The 21,205-nt window shown below is 52.2% G+C and overlaps 1 protein-coding gene across 1 annotated transcript; it reads right to left on the reverse strand.

The window, feature by feature from the left end:
- Window positions 1-249: 249 nt before the first annotated feature.
- ZDHHC1 (zinc finger DHHC-type containing 1) lies at window positions 250-19,468 on the reverse strand. Its single transcript, XM_006909864.3, has 12 exons — window positions 19,204-19,468; window positions 13,397-13,443; window positions 11,778-12,020; window positions 7,106-7,281; window positions 5,413-5,514; window positions 4,881-5,005; window positions 4,623-4,781; window positions 4,249-4,361; window positions 1,371-1,453; window positions 1,034-1,127; window positions 823-901; window positions 250-722 (listed from the first exon to the last, which is right to left on the reverse strand). Exons 2-12 carry the CDS (start codon window positions 13,403-13,405, stop codon window positions 439-441), a joined length of 1,467 nt encoding a protein of 488 aa, XP_006909926.1. The 5' UTR covers window positions 13,406-13,443; window positions 19,204-19,468; the 3' UTR covers window positions 250-438.
- Between the last annotated feature and the right edge of the window lie 1,737 nt (window positions 19,469-21,205).

Genomic DNA, 21,205 nt, shown 5'->3' on the forward strand with positions numbered 1-21,205 from the left:
CCCTTGTCTCCAAGTGCAAACTTATCCTCAAAAAAAAATAACTTCCTCCAGGCAGTCTTCTAGGATCTTACCTAACCAGGAGCCTTGCTTGTACCTGAGCTCCTCAGGTCCTCGTTTACCTCCATATGACAATCCGGGTGGTCACCCACTGTAAGGGGGTCCACCCCATTCTCTGCCCCTAGGCCAACTGTCAATGATCGGACTCCAGGAGGACCCATGCCGCTTGCCATTAAGAAAGTATGCAGTAAGTCCGCAAAAGCATAAAAAAGGTTTATTGGAGCATCATGGCCGGTGGGGCGGGTATTGCTGAGTCATGGGGGAGGGGGCCGATCCCGCAGCCCTAGGGTCTCCTAAAGTGCATTCCCACGGCGAGGGTTGGGTGTTGCATAGAGAGTCGGGCCGGCCGCTTCTCCTCGGCCCTTCGGCCTCTCGGCCCAGCTAAGCCAGACCGGCCTCCTGGCCGTCTTGCTCCCTGGGCTTGCCACTGCTCGGACTCACGAAAACTGCGGGCACACGCGCCTGCAGCGCCAGCCCGGACTCTCGGCACCTGTCCCCGGGGGCGGCCAGAGCGGCGCTACCCAGGCGCGTCTGAGCCACCGGAATCTCGTCCATGGACTCCGCCGACGCCGAGTGGTATGCGTCTGCAGGGCCAGCAGCATGCACTGGGCTGGCACCTGTGGAATCCGACGACGAGCTGGAGCTGCAGCCCGGCACCCTGGGCTCTGAGGGGATGGAAGGGAAGGTGAGACCAGGGGCCGCGATTCGTTCGGGCCCCTTCCCGCGGAGCTCCCGGTGCAGGATCCCGTCAGGAAGGGCGCTCACCTGGCAGTCTGGGCAGCTGGGGCTCCAGATCCAAGGTCCCAGAGGTCTGCACCTTGTAAACACGCCGCTTCCTCTTTTTCTGCAGAGATAGCGGAGAACCTGAGTACTCCTTCCCCTGACCCCACATCACCAGAAGAAGCAGAGGAGTGGGGCAGGCTTCTTTCCCATCCCCTTCCATCTGGGGTGGGGGCCCAGCACAATACCCCCCTACCTGGGGTCGGATTCCTGGGGGCAGAGCGATAGTCTCTGGGGATGAGGGCGGTGGAGGCTCCACTTGGCTGCCAGTAGCAAGAAAGCCAGAGGGACTGAGGGGGAAGTGGAAGGGTAAGTGCTGGATTCCACTGATCCCTGAAATCCCACCCAGTTGAAGGTCCTCAAATAAGCCTCCCTTCCTAGCAGACAATAGAAGGGTTACTGATCTGTTCAAAGCCAGATGGGGATGGATTCAGACCTGGGCCTTGGCCTTGGCCTACCCCCTTTCTCCCACCTCAGATGGCCCTGCCATGACAATGGGAGATGCCCAGCTGCCACATGGCATTCACACTCACTTGGCATTCACTGAGGCAGGCCTGGCCTGGCCAGGGGCTTCTGGGCGCACATGGCTGAAGGTCTGCATGTAGAACTCCATCTCCTGGGGAAGGTGGGGGTCAGGAGGCTGGGTGGCCAGGTGTGGATCCAGGACCTTGAGTCCTGAGCACACCCAGTCCTGGATACAACATACCCTCAATGGCCTCTGTGGGAGGTCTGGGTACAGAGGTCTAGGGCTGTCCTCCTCCAGGCCTCTCAGCTGGGAAAACCCCCTAGCAGGATGAGGCTTAAAACACTCATTTCTGGGACTTACTCTATCTAGTCAAACTCTACCTCTTCCAGGAAGTCCCCAGCCTCATAGGTCCAATGTACCCAGTATAGAGCTGCTCTGGCCGAGGAGGGTGGTGTGGAAGAGGCCCTCAGAGCTGCCCCCTTCTGTTCCTGGCCCCTCCCAGGGCTCCAGTCTCTGAACTGATTTTTTTCCCTAGCTGGGCAGCTGTTCACACACAGCTGTGTGTGCACCGAGGCTGTGTACATGGCTTGAGGGTTCCTGCAGAGATGAATCCTCAGAGTACCAGCCACAACTGGGGACCAGGGCAATGCTCAGTCTCCCCCACCCCTACCCTGTAAAGGAAGGTAGTGGGTGGTGGAAAAAACATCACTGCAGCTCTACTGAGGAACCAGGCTTATGCGTGAATTCTGTTTAGTCGCAGATCCCAACAGTGACCCCTGGGAGTCCCAGGCTCAACTCCTGAAAGTGGAAGGAGGCCTGGGGCCGGGATGTCACAGGAGTGGCCTAGGCCTGTGCCCCAGCACGTAGAATGGGCTCCAGCTACACCCACAACGACTGCAGGTGAGAAAAGAAAAACCTTGACAAAGCCAGCCCAGGAAGGCCTGCATGCTGAGGATGTGGGCAGGAGCTAGGACTCAGAGGCCCCACCCCCACCAGGCGGGGTGGGAGAGGGCACCCGGACAGCTGTCGCCTGCTCAGCAGCCGTTTCTATGGAGACCCAAGCGTCCTGACTAATGCAGAGAGGACAATGTAACAGCAAACGCCGTCTCTAAAACAAGCCTATGTTTGGGGGCAACGGCTCCAGAGTGGGGCCCCTCCCGCATTAAAAAAGGGGCCCCTCCCGCATTCCTCCCCAGGGTGGGGTTGGGGAGGCTGCCTGAGGCCCTGGCAGATCTAGGGGACAGAGCCCAGCCGGCCACAGGCTGACTGAGCAAATGCAAAGATTGAAGCTCCAGCAAGACCTGTGCCCAACCTCTGCCCAGGCTAGCCCTTTGGGGAGAAGCATGGGAGTGCCAGCCTGAGCAGAGAAGCCCTGGGAAACAGGAAGGGGTCAGAGGCCAGTCATAAGGACTGGGGCCTCAAAGCGATCTTCTCCCCTATCTTTTTTCTTCCCTAGTGTGGACCTAGCACCCCTCCAGGGTCCAGCAGAGATGGACAAAGTCTATCTGGTGCCCCTGGGCTCTAGATGGGTGGGGCAGAGAAAGCTGACAGCAGTAGAGAATGGTCCCAGAAGCATGAGGGGCCAGGATGCAACAAGATACAGGTCCTAGCCCGCTGGGGAAATCTGAGGGTATCACCAGGGTATCCCCAATCAAACTCCCTCCCCACATCAGAGCTGTCCCTAGGATCCTTCCTCAGACACCTTCAACATCTGCACATTCCTGAATGGTACTGTGGCACCTCTCAGCCTCAGCTCTCTTCTGCACACCATTCTTCCCTTGGGGAGGCCTCCTTCCAGTCTTTTGCAGATGATATTAAATGTCCTTGCTGCTGGAACATCTGGCCCTAAAGCCTAGGCAGGCAGTGACTACAGGGCAGGGACCCAGAGCCCTTAAGTCTGGATATCCCATGGCCAGCCCTGTCTCAATGGGCACCAGCTGTACAGCTTGAGAAAGTCTCCTGCCTACCTCTCTAAACCTCAGACTCCTCTGTGAAGTGGAGCTGGAGATGATATCCACTCCCTAGGGGCTGCAACTGTGCTTACGTGGGGTCAGTGCCCAGCACCAGGGCAGATATACAGTGGTGTGGCAAGGGGTCTTCACAAACAGCCAGCATTTCCCCAGGCCTGACAGCCTGGACCACCCCTGGCAATGAGAACAGGAGAGGCAGGGTCCCAAGCCCTCCCCCAACCCGCCCACTAGCCTGTGTTTGTGTCCTGTTACCACGGGGATCTGGGATCCAGGGTTCAGACTTCCCAACAAGGCCTGCCTGGGCCCCCTGCCTCCCCAGTCCCTGGGGGTTCTGAGGACTGGACCACCCCCACCCCCAGCTGCTGACCTCAGGAAGCCACAGAGCGTGGGAATGGGGATAGGCTGATCAGCAGCTGGGCTGGGCAGGCACTAGCCTGGATGGATCCTGCTTCGCAATGTAGAGACCTTAACTCTTCCCAGACCCAGCTTCCATTTAACCTTTCTTGGCCTCAATATGCTCATCTGCAACATGGGTGTGGCAACATTACCTGCCTCGTGGGCTGTTTTAAGGATTAAATAGGATACTGGCTATAAGGGCTCAGGTTCATAGTAGAGAAAACTGGTGACCCCGTCTCTGGTCCGTCCCTCCCTCTTTCCCACAGCCCCAATCTGCCCACTCCAGGTTCCCATGTTTCACACCCTCTAGCACATGCTTGCAGCCTGGACCAGAGCATACATGGGGACTGGGAAATGCAGGGCCTCTTCGTGCTGTTCCCACACTTATGCAAGGGGGCATGTTCTCAGTACAGGCGCGGCCTCACCCCGCTGTCCCCAGCACTCCCTACCCCAGCTGCTGATCTAGGCCTGCTTCCCTTTTCCTTGTTTCATCATTGGTAGCTCGCCGTACAGCCCACCACCCCTCCCACACCCAGGCCCCATCTCCCACCCCCTCAGCCCTCTGGGCCACTTCTATACCTGAATGGGCCGCATCTTGGGGGGACATGACTCAAGCTGCCTTTGGGCCCCCTTTGCCTCCTGTGGCGGACGATGCTGCACGATGTACTCATAGGTAGTGAGCTTGTGCCACACTGAGGATGGTGAGAGAGGGCTCAGTGTAGTAGAAAGGGGACCCTAGAGTTCAGAGGTGAGGGAGAGTACCCAGTCCCAGGCTGAAACCACTGTCCCCGAATACACTAAGCCCATGGGGTGAGACCAGGCCACCACAGAGAGCCAGCAATGGGAAGGGACATGACTTTAGAGCTCTAGAGCCCAAGTGGGTACCTCCCTGAAGCCTAGGGACCCCTATCTCCTGCAAGGCAGGTGTGTGTGGGGGGGGCGGGGACACTTACTGAGATAAATGTGGAAGCAGAGTAGGTGGCCGAGCAGGGCTGTGGAGAGCAGGCCCAGGAGGATGAGTAGGCCAGCCAGGGCTAGGATAGCAGGAGCCTGGGTCTCCACGGGGGCAGCAGGCAGGAACACAAACCACACATCTGTGTTATTCTTCAGGACTGCAAGACACAGGCAGACTGTACTCACTTGGCTGGGCTGTGACCAGTGACCAGAACAGGCCCAGGATTAGGGGGTGGGAGTAGGCCTGGCAGACTGACCTTCAAAGTGGTGGTTGGTGCGCAGCTGCATGGGGTTGACAAAGAACTCCACGAAGACATAAGTGGCCACCAGCACAAGGAGCAGGACACCCAGTAAGGCAGATGCCACACTGTGTAGAAAGAGCCTGGGCCCAGCCATAGGCAACTGTCAGCACCTGGGTGCTCAGGCTGGATAAAAGCCCAGACCTCAGAAGGACCCATGGTGGGGATGGAGAGCCAGGCTTCTCCAACAGCCCTAACTCCTCATAAAGCCAAAGGCTTAGGTCAAAAGTATAGACTGGCACAGCTCCATCAGGTCCCCACCTTTCCCTGGTACAGCTGGAGGAAGATCTCAAACTCGCCCTCAGCTGTCCCAGGAGGCAGACATCAAGAGCATCAACCTCAGAGCAGCACATTGGCGAATGCGCACCAGCGCCCAGCTTCTCCAAGCACCCCCCGGCCCCACCCCGCCTTCTGTGCAGCCGCAAGGTCCCGGCTCTCACACTCAGACCCATGCATCCCCAGGCCCCGTGCGCCCCAGGTCCGCTCTCACCGGTAGTTCCTTTCGCCCACACAGTTATTGAGCCACTTGCAGTGGTGGTCGAAGCCGCACACGCACTTGTTGCAGGCACTGCAGTGCTTGGAGCGAGCGCTCCTGCGGGAGAGGAGGGAGCACAGCGTATTCGGCCGCTTGGTCCTCCCCTTCGCCTCCGGGTCTGGCTGGAGCGGCGGGAGTCGGCAGAGGGACCCGAGCGCCGGGCCTGTAGCAGGTTACCCATCCGGCGCTTCCGTGGGACCGCGGAGCTCCGCAACGGGGAGCGTGCGCGCCCTCTGGTGGGAACGCGGGAAGGGGACTTGGAGGAGGCAGTGCTTCTGAAGAGCTGGGGACCCGGAGGCAGGAGAAGTAGGGGACATTACACTGTCCCACTCTGGGACTGCACACCGGTGACGGTGGTGTGAAACGGAATTGGGGCTTCCTTTCCAAGCAAGGATCCCTGAGCTGGACCAGGAGACAATGAAGGCATGGAGCCAAGGAGCAGGAGAGAGTGAGGCATTGCTCTTCCTGACATCTCCATTTTTGGGGTATTTGTTTCCCTGTCAGTCTAAGGGAATTTTACTGGCATTCTTCCAGAAAACCTCCGTCTGTCTGAGCTCATCCAAAGAAAGAGAAGCAAGCTGACATCTAGGTGGACGTCGGGGAAGTTCACCACAGGTAAGGTGAGGAAGGAATGCAAGTGAGTCTCCCAGCCCCAGAGAGGGACCAGGGAAGCCCAAAGGAGTGAGGGAGAGTGGGGTGCAGCCGCTCCCTCAGCAGAGGGCAGAGCCCTGGAATGGGCAGCAACAGCCAGAGCACCCACTGAGGAACAGCAGCACGGACTGGTGCCTAGTGAAGGAAAGGGTGGTCTGATGCAGAAGTCCTCATGGCCTTTATGCCCCGGGCTCACTCTCTGTTCTGTGGACAGACCCTTCCAGGCTGCCTGGGTCTTCAGATTAGAAGTGTGGAGCTGGCCTTGGACCACACCCCCATCCCCAACCCCCAACCTGAGCCTGGGAGACTGGAAGCTCCAGGAAGGTGGGAAGGGGTCTGGGGAGGCTCTCTGGACCAGCCAAGGGGGTTACCGCGCATTCTCCCTCCTCTCGCTACCAGCAGTGTGACCTGAAGCAAGTCATTTGGCCTCTCTGCATCTGAGTCCTCATGGGTAAATGAGGGTAAGAGTATCAGCTCAGGGACAAGACACACTGCTGGTAAATCTTGCTCTGCCGCCCAATAGACATATGATCTCAGGCAGGCCTCTCAGCAAGAGAGTTTTGGGCTCTTCCTCTTCTGTGAATGAGAAAGATGCTGTCCACCTGCAAGGGTGTTCATAAGCACCCAGGCACACAGTAAGAACTCAGGTGTTAACTCCTCTCCCTAACCCTATCTGAGAAAGCTTGTGAAATGAGTGGGGGTGTGTGTGTGGCAGGGTGACTGGCAGAGTTAGAAACGTTTATTAGAAATGTTTTTGGCAGTCCAAATGTTTCCTATTTTAACTGCTGGAAATGCTAGTCCTCATCTTCTGTTTTCAATCACCTTCTCCTTCACCCAATTCTCTGTCACTCCATCAAGATTCTTGACTGTGTGAAACACAGGCATTATCAGGATGACTGTAAAGCCTTGGGCATGCTCCTCTCTGCCTTGAGCTCCCTCTGGCAGTTACCCAGGCACACTCATTGCCCCCACACACTCTCTGACCACATGCACTTACACATCAACGTCGCACAAATTGCAGTGCAGGTCTTCAATGACATGCGCATGTTGGCTGCGGTTGAAGATGGGCAAGGGCCCTGCATAGCTCTTGTCCCGTACGTTGGCATCTGCTGGATCGATGGAGACAGCAGTCAGGTGTACCACAAGGTGGCCAGCAAAGATGGCGCCCATGCACTGGCCCAGCAGGTTAAAGACTCACTCCATATTCTGCCGGCTGGGAGCCCCACCCCTGCTTCCTGTGATGAGAGAGCTGCTCTCCACCTCCCTGTGACTCCCTTGTACAGAGACTCTTAGCTTGTGCTACCTCCTACCTCCAAGACTCAGCATAGGAATGACCCAGATGGAAGAGGAGAGGGGACGTCTGGCAATAGAGCTAACAAGCCAGCATTGCTTGCTGCTGCCGAGGGGCCCTGGCCTCAGGCTCCAGGCCTGGCACAAGCCCTGGCTGGTCTGACCTCCAAATCTGATCTGGTTTCATATTCTAAATGCTGAAGTGAGACTGAAAGAGACCATCCTCTAAGGTCAAGGGACCCGAAATATAAGTTCTAAGCTTGTTTGTCTTGCTTTCATAGGAAGTCAACTGTGAGAGGGAAGCAGCCATCCTCTCTCAGTAGCCAGGCCAGCTGGAAAACCACTTGCAGACAGGGCTTTAGTACATCCACTGCTTCTCTGACCTGGAATCAAGGTACTTGGAGCCCTGGGGCTGAGCATCTAGGATGGCTTGATACATTTAGGGCCTGACCAGGGACAGCATGTCTAATTCCTAGAGCTGAAACAGGACCTATCTGCTCAGTGATTGGACCAAATTCTAGAAATGAATATGCTGAAAACTTGCTGCAAAGTAAAAATTCACCAGTAGATTCTACCTAGACAGCCATCCCTCCTCCATCCATCCATCATCTTGCTAGCCAGGCAGATATCATTGCTCCATCATTCATTCTCCATCCATCAGCTATCCAATTTCCTTTTCTCCCTTCCTCCTCCTCCCAGCAGCCAAATTGCCCTACATGTCTGCGCAGGCCAGGCTCTGCCCTAATGTACTGTGCTATAGCTGAAAAAGACAATCCTGTGGCCCATTAAAACCGCTTTATGGTCCTGGCTATGGGTCACCTCTTGCCTAGTTATTCCATAGTTTCTCAACTCTGCTCTTCCTGTTTGGGACCCCTTGAGTCTGCCCTTCATTTGGTCCCAAAGTGAGCTTCGAAGAGCTTAAAGTGAAAGGCTTGCCTTCTTAAACTCCTACACTGGCTCTCAATGGCTCTCAAGCTAGAATTTCTCTTTGGCTCAGTGCTGAGGCCCCTTGTGCTCTGGCTCCTCTCAAACCTCTCTGGTACCACCAACCACTACTTTTCACCATTCCCAGCCTCTCTTCAGACACACTGAATGTGGGCAAACATTTAGTTTCCTGCCTGCTCCAACACTTCTACTGCCCCCATGCCCTGGTTCATTCATTCAACTGTTTTCTAAGATCTTTCTCTATGTCAGGCACTGAAGGATATGGCAGGAGTAAGATGGAATTGGTCCCTAGACTCAAGGAGCCTACAGTCTGGTGGAAAAGATAGATGTTAATCAAATAATACAGGGGTCCCCAATCCCTGGGCTGCGGACCAGTACTGGTCCATGGCCTGTTTAGGAACCGGGCCGCACAGCAGGAGGTGAGTGGTGGGTGAATAAATGAAGCTTCGTCTATATTTGCAGCTGCTCCTCAGCATCACTGCCTCAGCTCCACCTCAGATCATCAGGCATTAAATTCTCATAGGAGCACCAGTCTCTGGTGCCAGAAAGGTTGGGGACCACTGAAATAATGGGTTGATTACAATGAAGAAAGTTCATGGAACTATGTGAGTTTGTGTGACCTCATCTAGTCTGAAAGGATCCAGAAAGCTTCCCTGAGGAAGTATCACCTCAGCTGAGACTTGGAGAGGAACAGATAACAGGGACCCAGCAGGTAACACAAAGAGGAAAGGAGATTTGGCTGGTTATTGGGAGCAAGCAGAGTCCCAGCCAGAAAGGTGGTTCTAGTTCAGCTCAGGGCTGCCATGCAAGAATGAGGGCCCATGTCACCAAATTCTGGCTTTTCAAAAGGAACCAGAAATCTGGATTTTTATGTGAGGTCTCTCATTTTTTAAATGTGACAAAAAAATAAATAAAATTTTAAAACCCAGCAGCTGAAAGAACACTTGAAATCTGTCCATTTTGTTGTTAATTATCCCTCAATTAAAAAAAAAAAAAATCCATAGGCTAAACTGGCTCATGGGCTGTCAGTTCTTGACTTCTGATTTAGTTGGGTGTTGGGGTGGAGAGAGGAGCAAGGAGCTTCCAGGCAGACACCAGTGTTGTCCCAACAGAGAACACAGGAAACAATATAAGAAGAGGCTGGGGATAGGGCTGAGGCCAGAATGCGGAGAGCCTTGAGCATCTTGAACCTCATTCCTCCAGGCAGGAAGAAGCTATTAGATGGTGTTAAGCTGGGGGGCAACTTTATCAGATTTGCTTTTTGAAAGGGCACTCTGGCTGCAGGGACACAGACTGGTAGGAGTGAGCGCATGTGTGGGGACAGGCTGGAAACTTGAAGACTGACTAGATAAAGCTGATAAAGCAAAGGGGTGGAGTCAAGAGCATCTGGAGAGGCCGCTGGGCACAGGAGAGGAGGGGAGCTGTGAGCAGCAGGTGTACGTCTGGGCCTGTGGTGCTGTTGGTCTAGATGGCCCATCTCCTGTACCCACAGTCTGCTGTATGAGCCCCCAGCCCCATACTTACCATGTGATGATCTCCAACCTACAAGGCTACCCTCCAGCTGGAGGCTGAGTACCCCCAGGGCACCCTGTCCTGTTTGTCTTTGCAACCCTCAGTCCCAGGCCAGTTTCAGGACAAGACAGGCACTGGGTACACACCATTACCCTACCTTGTTCCTCAGGGTCCTGAGGGAGCCTACAGAAGGAAGGGGACTTTGACGGAAGGGAAGAGAACCATCCAGGCCCAGAAAAGGGAGTGTCAGACAGGGTGGCTCTGTGAGCCTTCATATTGCCTAAAGCAATGAATGTGGAGAGGAAAAAAACCCTCCAACTGCCCCAATGCCTCAGTGTTGGCCTGCCTGAGCAGCTCTCCGGCTTCACTGGTAACAGTGACCTCAGGAAGTCACTTAATCTCTCTGAGCCTCAATTTCTTCCTTAGTAAAGTGGGGAGAATACCTTCCTTATAGATCATTATGAGCATCAAATGAGATAATCCAAGTACAAGGGTTGGCACAGTGCCTGGCTCATAAAAATGCTCAATAAAAGCTAGTTACTCTTGTTTACTGTTATCTGCTCTGATTCTACTCACTCCAAACCACACGGTTATTAACCTGGCTTCCCAGGTACCCTGATGGTAGAAACTCAGGTAATCCCGAGTGAGGGGTGTGCCCATTCCAGATCATGAGAGGAATATTCCATGAAACATTCTAGTTAGTAGCCCTGACTGAAACCTGTTGGTCACCTCAAGGAAAGCCCAGTTTTCCACTTACAGTGCTGATGACTAGGCTCTGGCCCATAGTGAACCAGGAAGATCCCCCAGTGACACAGTTGGTGTCCAAAGATGGCAACCTTCTCTAGAGCCCTTCTCCACATACCTGCCCTTGTCACTCACCAGCCCAGGGCTCTGTGGTTTCTCAAGAGAGCATGTTCATACCTATGGCTCATGCGTTCTGGTGCTCACACACATATCCTTGCATGCTCCGTGGCCCCATTTTGAGAAGCAGGCAGGACTATTCCTGTCAGACAGAGGAGGAGGCCGACACCCAGAGAGCTGGCAGAAGCTGCTCAACCTTGTACAGCTCTGAAAGGGCTGAGCTGAGACCAAGCTCCACTGCTAAGTCTATGTCTGAGGCATTCAAGTTTATCCCTGCTAACCTCCTTTAGCTCACCTAGCTCTCCTCCACAAGGAAGCATCTCCATGAAGCACACACACCAGGGCGTACTTGCACGGGCACCCTCTGGATAGGGCCATGTGGCCGCCTGCTACACTCCAATTTCCAGCCTTGAAGCCACATCCTCTACTCCTGAGTGTTGTGGCCAGGGCTGAGGCAGTCACAATACTAGGTTCATCAAAGTTCACATCTGTCACGGTTCCCAAGAGCCTCCAGGACATCTTTAACTCTCCTCTTGTTGATTCAACCTCACCCTAAAAGGGCCTGATTTACATAATCAATGAGTTTCTAAACAATCCTGGGTACAGCATAATAATCTGTCCATTAATAAAACCACATTTTAAACGTGCCAGGAAACTTACTATGTAAAAGAATTCTACCATGACTCTTTTTGAAAAGTGAAAAAAAATTCTTTCGTAATTGAAATAATTACTCTCTAATTTATCTCAAGCTCTGGACACAATTAGCTTAAAGAGAGCTTTCAGGCTCTCTTCTATAATCATTCTTGCTGTACCTCAGTTGATGAGGTTCCCATTTGTGTGGGGCTTTAAATGATCTAAGGTCCTTTAGGCCTATCAACCCACGCTATAAGGAAGAGGGTCAGATAGGGGTTAAGGCCAGGCAGGTAAATAGCTGAACCCCGTGGGGAAGAGACAGAGCCTTCCCGTGCTGAGGCTCTGGAGCCCAGTTTCAGGCCCCACCATGTCTTCCATCTACTGCCCCCATAATTCCATGTACCAGCCCCGTACTTCCCCAAGGATACAGCATAGCCAGCGGGCACCCAGTGGTGAGGCAGGAGGGGAACAAGGACCCCAAAGCCGATCACAGCGAAGAAGAGGTACAGCAGCCAGGCCACAATCTGGAGCGGGTGAGGGGGCCAGCTCCACCCATTCCGGCGGGACCGCTGGCCTTGCAGCTCCGGGGAAGGTCCACTAGCCTGTGCAGGTGCTGTCCACACATTCTCCTCAGGGGCTGTCTTGTTGGAGGGTTTGTTGCAGATATTCATCTCCATAGGGAGAAAAGTAGAGAAAGCTTTAGCCTGAGGAAGCCCAGGCTGGAACCCAGAGCCCATGCTTGCAGCTAGGTTTCAGCAAGGGGGAGAAAGCAGCCTGGGACATGAAGCCACCTCCTGGCTACTGTGCAGGAAAATCCAGGGCCGTAGCATGATGGAGTTGGGCAGTGGAGGAGGGTGGTAGTAGAGTGCTGGTCTCAAAGCCCCAGAGCCAGCTCTGGCCCTGGCGCGGGCCAGTACAAGGTAGGAAGGTCCAGGGTTTATTCAGGACACAGAGCGGCTGCCTGTTACTCAAAGTGTTCTGTCTCCACAACCATCACAGTTAAACCCAATAAGACATGTTCTCATCTGGTAACAATATCAGGCTGGGGCCAGAGCGATGAGAACACATGCTGATTCTGTTAGGATTAGTCACTCCTGTCCTGCAGCCACAACACAAGTGTCAGAGAGGGCCCCTTACCACATGCTAAGGGAAACAGGGAGTCGGGTTGCCCAGAAGGGGGATCTGGCCTCTGCCCGTCAGTAAGCTTGCAATCCCTTCAGGACTGGGGGGACCCTGAACAGTATCCCCTGTGCCTCAGAAGGGCTGCCTGAGGCTTCTTGGCTGGGGAGGAGCCAGCATACGGGGAGAGGGGACGATTCCTCCTTGGTTCCCTCTAGCAGCAGAAATGACCACGTTTCTCTAAGTAAAATCTGGGTCTGGTGGACTGATGCCCTTTGACTGACTCAAGGGCGCTCAGGGAAGGCCAGGCCTTGGCCAGAGTTGACCACCAGGTGGCAGCACTCCCTCACCCCGCAGTCCTTAGGCCCAAGAGTTGGTCTGGTAGCCAAAGCTACATGCAGGGCGGTGGGTGGTGAGGGAGCCTGTCATTACAGAAGGAAGAGCCCTACCCCCAGTATCTTCTGGGCCTGAGGTGGGACTAGAGCCCAGGCAGGCAACACCATACTTAGGGAGACAGGCCAACTTGGAGCTCCTGGTGGGAAGGCCAGGAGCTAGGGACAAAACCCTGGCAACTGGACTCTCCTTTCAGGAACTCAGGCCCATGGGCCGGGGGGTCTGATTAAGCCAAAAGGTCTCAGCAAACCCACCTTGGCACATCTGCCTGGAACACCTTCATCTCTTCTCGGCCCCTAAAAATGTGACTTGACCTTCAGAGCCTACTGCAAGCAACTCCTCATCCAGGGGTACCCCCAGCAGAGCTGGGCCCTCACGATCAGTCTTAACTAGGCAAGTCACTTTGCCATTTGGAACACTCTGCCGTCCTTGTGTCTGCCCCCTGTTATGCCAACTTCCCCTAAGGGCAGCAAATGTGCTGTGATTCATTCACTTCTGTTTCCCACATCTGCTCCCCCAAGCACCCAAAACATACCTTGTACATAGTAGGTGCTCAGTAAATGTTTGCTGACTTGAAAACATCTGAAATAAAAGAAAATGTGGGCATGGTAAATGATGTGGAACCCTGGTCCACCCGAAGCTACCTGGCCCACTCTGCCCTGCCTTCGATCTGCACAGGCACCCTGTACCCAGCCCTCCCCCGCCCCAGCTCCCCCTGCCCACTGGGGACATTTGCACTTAGCCACTCTGCCTTCTGCTAAGCCAAGCCTAGCATATCTGAAGTCACCTCTGAGTAGCTTCATCTCAAAGCTAAATGAAGTGACCTTAGTTTTCTCCCAGGGACTCAACTGGAATCCTTTGGTCATTTGCTTGTCTTCAATAAGAAGCAGTGAACAGTGAAAAAAGAGCCCCAGCTTTGGCAGAAACAGATCTAGGTTCAAGTCCTGGCTCTGCACTTACTAGCTGAGCTGCCTGAGTTTCTTCATCTGAAAAACGAGGTAGGGGTGTCTACCCAGGGCTGTGTATAGATCAGCGACGCTGTAGGTAAAGTCTTGACACATAAATGCTCCCTAAATAGTAGACATCATAATTATCCTTAAAACAGCCCTCTGGGTTGTCCTCATCTCTCCAGACTGTGGCTACTGCACCTGATATTCTATGAGGTTTATGTCCAAAGTGACGGGGATGGTCGAAGTTGCTGTCTTATGTCAGTGGTCCCAAGGAACACATTGTCATAAAGGCTGAGCCACTGGAACACAATTCTAACCTTCTCACCTTCAATCAAAGGTGACAAAGATGATCAGAAAGCTAGCATCATTTTATATGGAATGTCCCCAGAGGTAGTAAATCTTTATCCATGATATTTAGAAACAGTCAAAAATTATCAGGTCAAGCCCTGTGAATACAGTTGAGCTGGGTAGTTCTTCTTTGCAGGGGACAGGGGGCGAGGGGGGCGCGGGGGGGAGGTCAAATCCCTGTGGTCTGCACACATCGCTTCTCCAGTGACATCATCATCAGGACAACGACTCTGAAGGCTGAAGGGAACCCATGAATTGGGATCCCTGAGTTCTGGCTTTCTGTTTGCCATCCTCACACCTTAACAGAACTACACCTTGAGGGAGTTTCTAAAGAAGCAGAGGTACCTGTTATGTACCTGCTGCCTGGAGGGGGCTAGCAGTGGCCGCAAGCACCCCCAGTGCTGCTGCAGCCCAGATACCTGAGGTGAGAGGGGTCACCATAGGCCTATACAAATAGCCTTGGGGGCACTGACTCTAAACCAGGGTGCCTTTGGTCCAGAGAGGTACCACTGTATGAGACCGTGGATGAGGGGACAGTGCTGTTAGTTAGGTCTCACTCCCCTGCCGCAGTGGTAGTAATCTAGAGTTAGATACCCGAGCTGGTCAGGAGGCATGTCACCTGTCCCAAAGCCTGGGCCAGCCAACTCTTAACTGATGACATTTTCCCTTGCAGAGAAAACCTAAGATGAGAGAACCTAAGATAGGGCCTGAAGCACAGATGGGACTAAGCATTGTCACCAAACCTAGGGACTTTTCTGGCCATCTCTCCTTCTCAGCGCTTCTCTAGAATAGATTGAAAGATGCATGGCTCTGCCCCTGGACACCGTGGCCAGCTTGTGCACTCACGCCTTGGCCCAGTCAGCACTTATTGGGACCCAGCCCCTCGTGTGCACTGAGGATGGAAAGACAAATGAGACCGAGCTACTGACCTTAGGAGCTTGCTTTCTAGGGACCCAGACAGACTTAGACAGATATCAGGACAGTGCGTGAATGCGTATTTGGGCAGCCTTGAAGGGGCTAACCACTCAGAACACAGGGTAGATGAGCTTGGAGGGTGGGGTGGGCAGAGTACAGAAGGAGAGAGAGAGGAGCCCTGGGGAGCTGCAGATTTAGATGACAGGGGACCTAGGAGGCCAGGTGGGGAAGTTTGGGCAATGCTGAAAGAGCCACAGTGAGTCACAGGAAGTTTAAAGCAGGAAAGTGACAGGAACTGATTGGGGTTTTGGAAAGCTTTCCAGTCACAGAGAGGAGGAGGATATGAGAAAGGGCTTGGGGGGAGGTGACACCATAGCAACAGACCTATACTTTGGGAGGAGTTGGTAGGGAGGTGGAGGTCAAGCCTACAAGTTCCCCGCTGCCTACCCAATGTCCCCCGCTGCATCTTTGGTGGGCTGAGAGCTATGTGGGCCTTGATAAAAGATTCTTCATGTACCTTCTGCTGCCACAGAACAACCCACAGAGATAAGCTTGTGGAGACAAACACAAGAGGGAAGAGGCCCCCTGGAGAATTAGAATCAAAGGTAACTGCTACCTTGGTAAGCCACGGACCCATCTGGCTTCTGAGGCAGGATGGAAGGACTGTGTATGCCCCTCCTTTGTCCCAACAAGGTGAAAGTGTTCATGTTACTATTTACTTGCTAAATGCCTAAAATAGCATTTTCAAAATAAGGTTAAGCTACCTTGATTTATAAGCCTAATTTAAATGAGGGAAATCTTACATTTCAAGTTATCAGTATGAACTCTAGAATAGTTGCATGACTGATCCACTTCCCTCTTGCTCATCTCTGCTCCCACCAAAAAAAAAATATTTCGGAATGTGGTTCTGCGATTCATGCATGGTTGTCAAAAGAACCAGAACGAGGTAAAAAGTACCAGCCCTAGAGAGGCTGTGGGCATTCGGCTGAGGATTTCGGGAAAGAATCAACTCAGTTATTAAAGAAGGTTTGTAGAGAGAGACACAGAACTGGGAGGGTAGAGTGATAAGGTCAGAGGAGAGATAACGGGGCTCCATCAGGGATTGGAGGGCCCGGGGACCTGAGCCACCAACAAGGAGAGACAGGTTGGAGCCAAGGACGAGGGTTGACCCAGAGATAAGAGCCTGATTCCAGTTCCTGCACTGCCTCTCACAGATTGAGGAACCCAGCTGGGGTGGGGGAGCAAATTTCATACAGCCACCTCTTTGGGTCTCTCCTTTACTCATCTTTCAAAAAAATTAGCTGGAAGGCAATTTGGCAATGTCTACCAAACTTTAAAACACATATACCCTTAGGGCCACATTCCATTTCTAGATATTTATCTTATACATATACTCACAAAGTATAACAGAGATACATTGAAGTCTTGTTCATAATAATAAAGGACAAAAAGCAATATAAACAGACTATGGCACATCCACACAATGGAATGCTATACAACATCAAAAACAACATAAAAAACAATGCTATACAACATAAAAAAAAAAAAAATGACCATTAGGTAGAAAAGCAAGATGTGCAATTGCTGTAGAAAGCGCTACCAAGTGAGTAAAGACAAAGGCAGATGAACAAACATCTATATACACAGATTCTCTCTAGAAGGAAATGCAAGGAAGCAAACAGGGCAGCCTTAGGGAAGATCTAGTGGCTGAGGGTAAGACAGAGATTTGCTTTTACTGTATATTCCTTGGTGTTGTTTGAATTTCTTTTTTTTTTTTTTTTTTTACCATGTGCATGTACTGCTTTTGAAAAAAAATTTATGTCAAATAATAAGTAATTGAGTGGTGTCATTTCTTGCCCTCCTGGCGCCGTTGGGCTGCCATGTGGACAAAATGTGCTCATGTGATCCAGAACCCTGTACCACACCAGACAAACAAGGAACTCCTGCCTAACAACCGTGCAACAAGAGTGCTCGGTTTTAGCTCAGTGCTTCCTCACTCTCGAACACAATTTTGACTCGTTCAGCTGCAAAGCTGTGAAGAGCCGCAGAGCTCCCTACAAGCTGCTGGGGGTCTTGTCCAAGCCAAAATCAGACAACCAGACAGCAAAACAGAGGTGTTGCTAGGCAGGACCTTGTTCCAGTCCTTGGCAAAGGGCCAGTTCAGTTCCTCATGACTCCCAAACCCAAAGGGAAGGTGCACGCCACAGGGAGGTTTTGCTCCCAAACATCTTTTCTTTTGGCTAGAGGATTTAAGTGATTTTCTATGGATATTTCTAAATAAGTTATCTGTTTTGTCCCAGGATCTGCTTTTAAAATAACTTTCACCAAGATTTAACAGATGCTCAATGTAACCACTGAAAGGAAGGCTGGAAAGAAATGTTACATGGTGCATACTGCTTTACAGTACAAAAAGTCATTTTAAAAAAGAACTCTTAGGGGGCAAGTAGTTTATTAAAATTCTTCACAGGTGCCAGAGAAGTCTCTGGCCTTAAAATTCCGGGAAGTGGCTATAGTTTGACTAGAAGATACACATCACAATTCCCAGAAAACCAACTGGAATTTCAAGCAGTTCCCCTAGACCTCCCCAGCCACTGGTTTCAGGTGCGGCTGAGCTCCTCACATAAACAGCATGCAGAGGTCTCATGCTCAGGCAAGAAAAGCTTGTAATCTCAGTCATTCCTGAGTTGATGTGGTCTGCAAACATTTTCTGTGCCGTTCCCCTCCTGAAGCAACTGCTACAAACAAATTCAAGTTAAGGCAAGGAAAAGGGACAAGAAGGAGTGAGCAACATGGAGCAGAAGAAATAAGGCCAATGAGCAGAGGCAAGGGTTGTTGATTTTAACCAGGAAATCAACTCACATGACTACAGGAGCAAGCCTTGAGGAACACCCACTAAGAAGCAGTCATTAAGAACAAAGTTGTGACAGAACAAAGTTAAAAAAAAAAAAAAAGAAAGAAAAAAAACTGACTAGTTAAGCACCAATGTTGCTTTTATTCCATCTCATGGTGATTATCTGTTTAGAAACTCCACCACCCCTCACCCATTTCTAAACCCAGCTCTCCTTCAATAAGGGAAATTAAGCCACTTCTTACTGTCTCTGATGCCATCACCCTGATCCAAGCCTCCATCATTGCTCCCCTACAGTGTTTCAATAATAACTATCACTAGCACTTAGAGGGCACTTCTGTGCCAGACACTGCTCAAAGAGTTTTGACGAAATTCACTTATTAAATCTTCACAACTCTCTGAGTTAGGTCCTATCATTTCAAACTATTCTCATAGACTTCTCCAGTCATTGGTCTCAAAGGCGGAGGGCCCCTCACTTTCTCTCTCATAAACAACATGCAGAACAACATCCGCATGTCACAGGATACTGAAGCTCAGAGAGACTAAGTAAGCTCATCTAAGAGGCACAACTAGACTGGCAGAACTAGAATGACCCTCAGCTGACTTCCTGGTGTGCTCTGTCACCACCGCGTTGCCCATAGAAGCCAGAGTGAGGTGAGCTTTTCAAAACTTGAAATTAATCAAAGCTCTTCAATGGTTTCCTCTTCCTACTAGAATAAAGTTGAAACTCCCACCACATCCTTCAAGGCTTCCTCACCCTTTCACTCTTTCTGTTCTTTAATTGTACTTTGCTGCCCCCAGACCTTTGCATTTGTTTTTCCCTCTTCCAGAAGTATCCTTTCCCCGCTTCACAATGCTGGCTCCTTTTCAACCTTCAGGTCTTAGCTTCAGAGTGGCCTTCGACAGCAGACCCTCCCTGACCACCTCCCTCCATTTCATCTCCAGAGCACTTATTCCCGCCTAAAATTACTTTAGTCCTGTATTTGGTGCCTGTCCCACTCCACCACGACCACCACCACCACCACCCGCCCCGGTCCCCTCTGAACACTCTGTGGGTTTTGGAGACTGGCCGCGTGTTTGGAGGCCCCGCGCCTGGCACACTGTCACAGTAAGCGCTTGATGCAGATTTGTGAACCTGATAAATACTAGAAAGAAGCTCCGCGCTCTGCCCAATCCCTGGAGCTCAGGCTGCGGGCTCCAGAACCCGGCTAGGCGGCGGCAGACACAACCCGGTGGCTCAGGCCAGGCTTCGAGGTGAGAACCGCGGCGGGGGCTCCTCACCTGCGCGTCGTGACGGCCGAGCCAGATCGGCCCTGCCAAGGTCACCCAGCGGTTCACCACCCCCAGCGCCTGGCCGTCCACCCTCCCAGGAGCGGCCGCGCTTCAGATCCCAGCGGCGGAGAGGGTCCCCGGGACTGGGCAGCGGCGCACCCCGGAGCGAGGCCCCATCCCGGGCCGCGCAGCGATTAGGCCGGCGAGTCCTCGGGCTCCCGCTCCAGAGGGCTGGCTGTATAGACGGGCCAGGCCGTGGCGGGCTGGGCCTCGTCCCGCGCTGGACCCGTTCCCCTGGCAACGGCGCGGGCTACGGCGCCCCACAGCGGCCAAACCGCGCTGCGTCACTTCGCGCGGGCACCGCAGCTGAGGTGGGTTCCGCTAAGGACCCCCTGGAGCCTCAGCCGGCCCATTTTCCTTTCCTTTACAACCCTTCTCCTAGAAACCTCGCCCCACCCCAATCCACAGCTTCTCTTCTCGAAATTAACTTGTTTCAAAAGCGCCCCCTCCCAGTTTCTCCCGAGACCACTACTCTCAGGAAGCTCAGGGAGACCCCTGCACACTGTAATGAGAGTGTGTACTGGACATACTGTGGGGAACACCCAGGAGATCCCTGCTCTTCAGGGAGATCCCAGGCTAAGGAGGAAGACGGCTAGAGAAATAAGTACACAAATAAATATGCAGGTGCCCCATAATATAAAAATGTGAAGTATAAGAGCTTAAAATACGTAGCACAAAATAACTCCCCTCTTTATTTTCTTTAAATCAAGCATAAATCCTACCTGGAGACCGCATCTTCCAGGCTGGTGGAAAATTCAATCGTGGTCTCCACGGGGCTTCTCTTTCTCAGGTTATTCCAAGGACCAGGATCTCCTACGGCAACAAATAGTCTGAGAAACACCCTCAGGCCATGGGTCCTCTCTGGCAACGAGGCCATAACCATTGTCCCATCCATAGAGACTTTCAGTTTTAGGCTTTATGGGGCTAAACCTGCTGCTCCAGGGCTGCCACAGGACAGGCATCTGCTTCCTCTGTTCCAGAACCTGTAGACTCGCTTCTCGATCCCTGCCTGGGGAGCCTCCCTGCGAACCTGGCTTCCCTGAAAATTCCCTCTCCCCTTCTCCTTGGGGACACTCAGAATAGACGCTCTTATGAGCTCGGGCTTTCTTGAAAGACAAGAAGAGACTTTGTCTTCTGCCAGCTGTCCTATCCATATCTCCAAGGCTCTATAATGGTAAGCAGCTGGCTGGTTACCTGTTTAGAAAAGACTGGACAGAAAACACCCCATCTCTAAAATATATGCTTGCAAGCATACAATTAAAGTAACATAACAACTGCTTTGTCACATGCCAGTTGGGAGTCTTGTGCAAGTGACTTTATGTCTTTCATGATTTAAAGTCTTGTTTTCAGGATTGATAAACTCAAACTAGATGTGGAATAAATATCAGTACAACTCTGGCCTCAGAAATACAAGATGGCTCCTTAACTCTTATCTGGAATTGGAGAATTTAGGGTCAAACAGAAATGATAACTCAGAAATCAAGGTGGATAATGAGCCCATGTATGCCCACCTGGAGAAGAGGGACCCAAGAGTCACAGCCATCTAGACCCTTGGTCCACCTTCTTCCCAGGTACCTCTCCTGAATATCCCATGGGTATCTAAATGCGACACATCCCTACATGCCTTCTTTGTCCTTGCCACAAACCCGCTCCTCCTCTTGGGCCCTTCAAAGTCACTGCTATCTACCTAGTCCTTGCTTATCTCACCCCAGCCGTTCCCAGGACCAGGCGATCCTCTATCTGAAACACATTCTGTGTCCATTCTTCTCATTCCACTCCAGCCCAGATCACCAGCATATTCCTTGCTAATGTTGCAACAGCCGCCTGTTTGATCTCCCTGGGAGGATCATCCTTCTCCTGGCTGCCAAATTTATCATTCTTTCTCTTAATTTGTTAATGTGAACGGTAGTCCCACTTTAACAAATTAAGCCCCCAAAATAATAACCCCCAA

This window comes from Pteropus alecto, unplaced genomic scaffold (assembly GCF_000325575.1).
Source record: "Pteropus alecto unplaced genomic scaffold, ASM32557v1 scaffold42, whole genome shotgun sequence".
Classification (NCBI taxonomy): domain Eukaryota; kingdom Metazoa; phylum Chordata; class Mammalia; order Chiroptera; family Pteropodidae; genus Pteropus; species Pteropus alecto.

What these genes read in the sequence shown, in the direction of transcription:
- ZDHHC1 (XM_006909864.3), bottom strand. An exon ending in GGGTGCCCGCTGGCTATGCT is followed by an intron (nt 7,282 to 11,777) that starts GTATCCTTGGGG and finishes CTGCTGGGCCAG; the next exon opens with TGCATGGGCGCCATCTTTGC. An exon ending in AATTTGTGCGACGTTGATGT is followed by an intron (nt 5,515 to 7,105) that starts GTAAGTGCATGT and finishes CCTCTCCCGCAG; the next exon opens with GAGCGCTCGCTCCAAGCACT.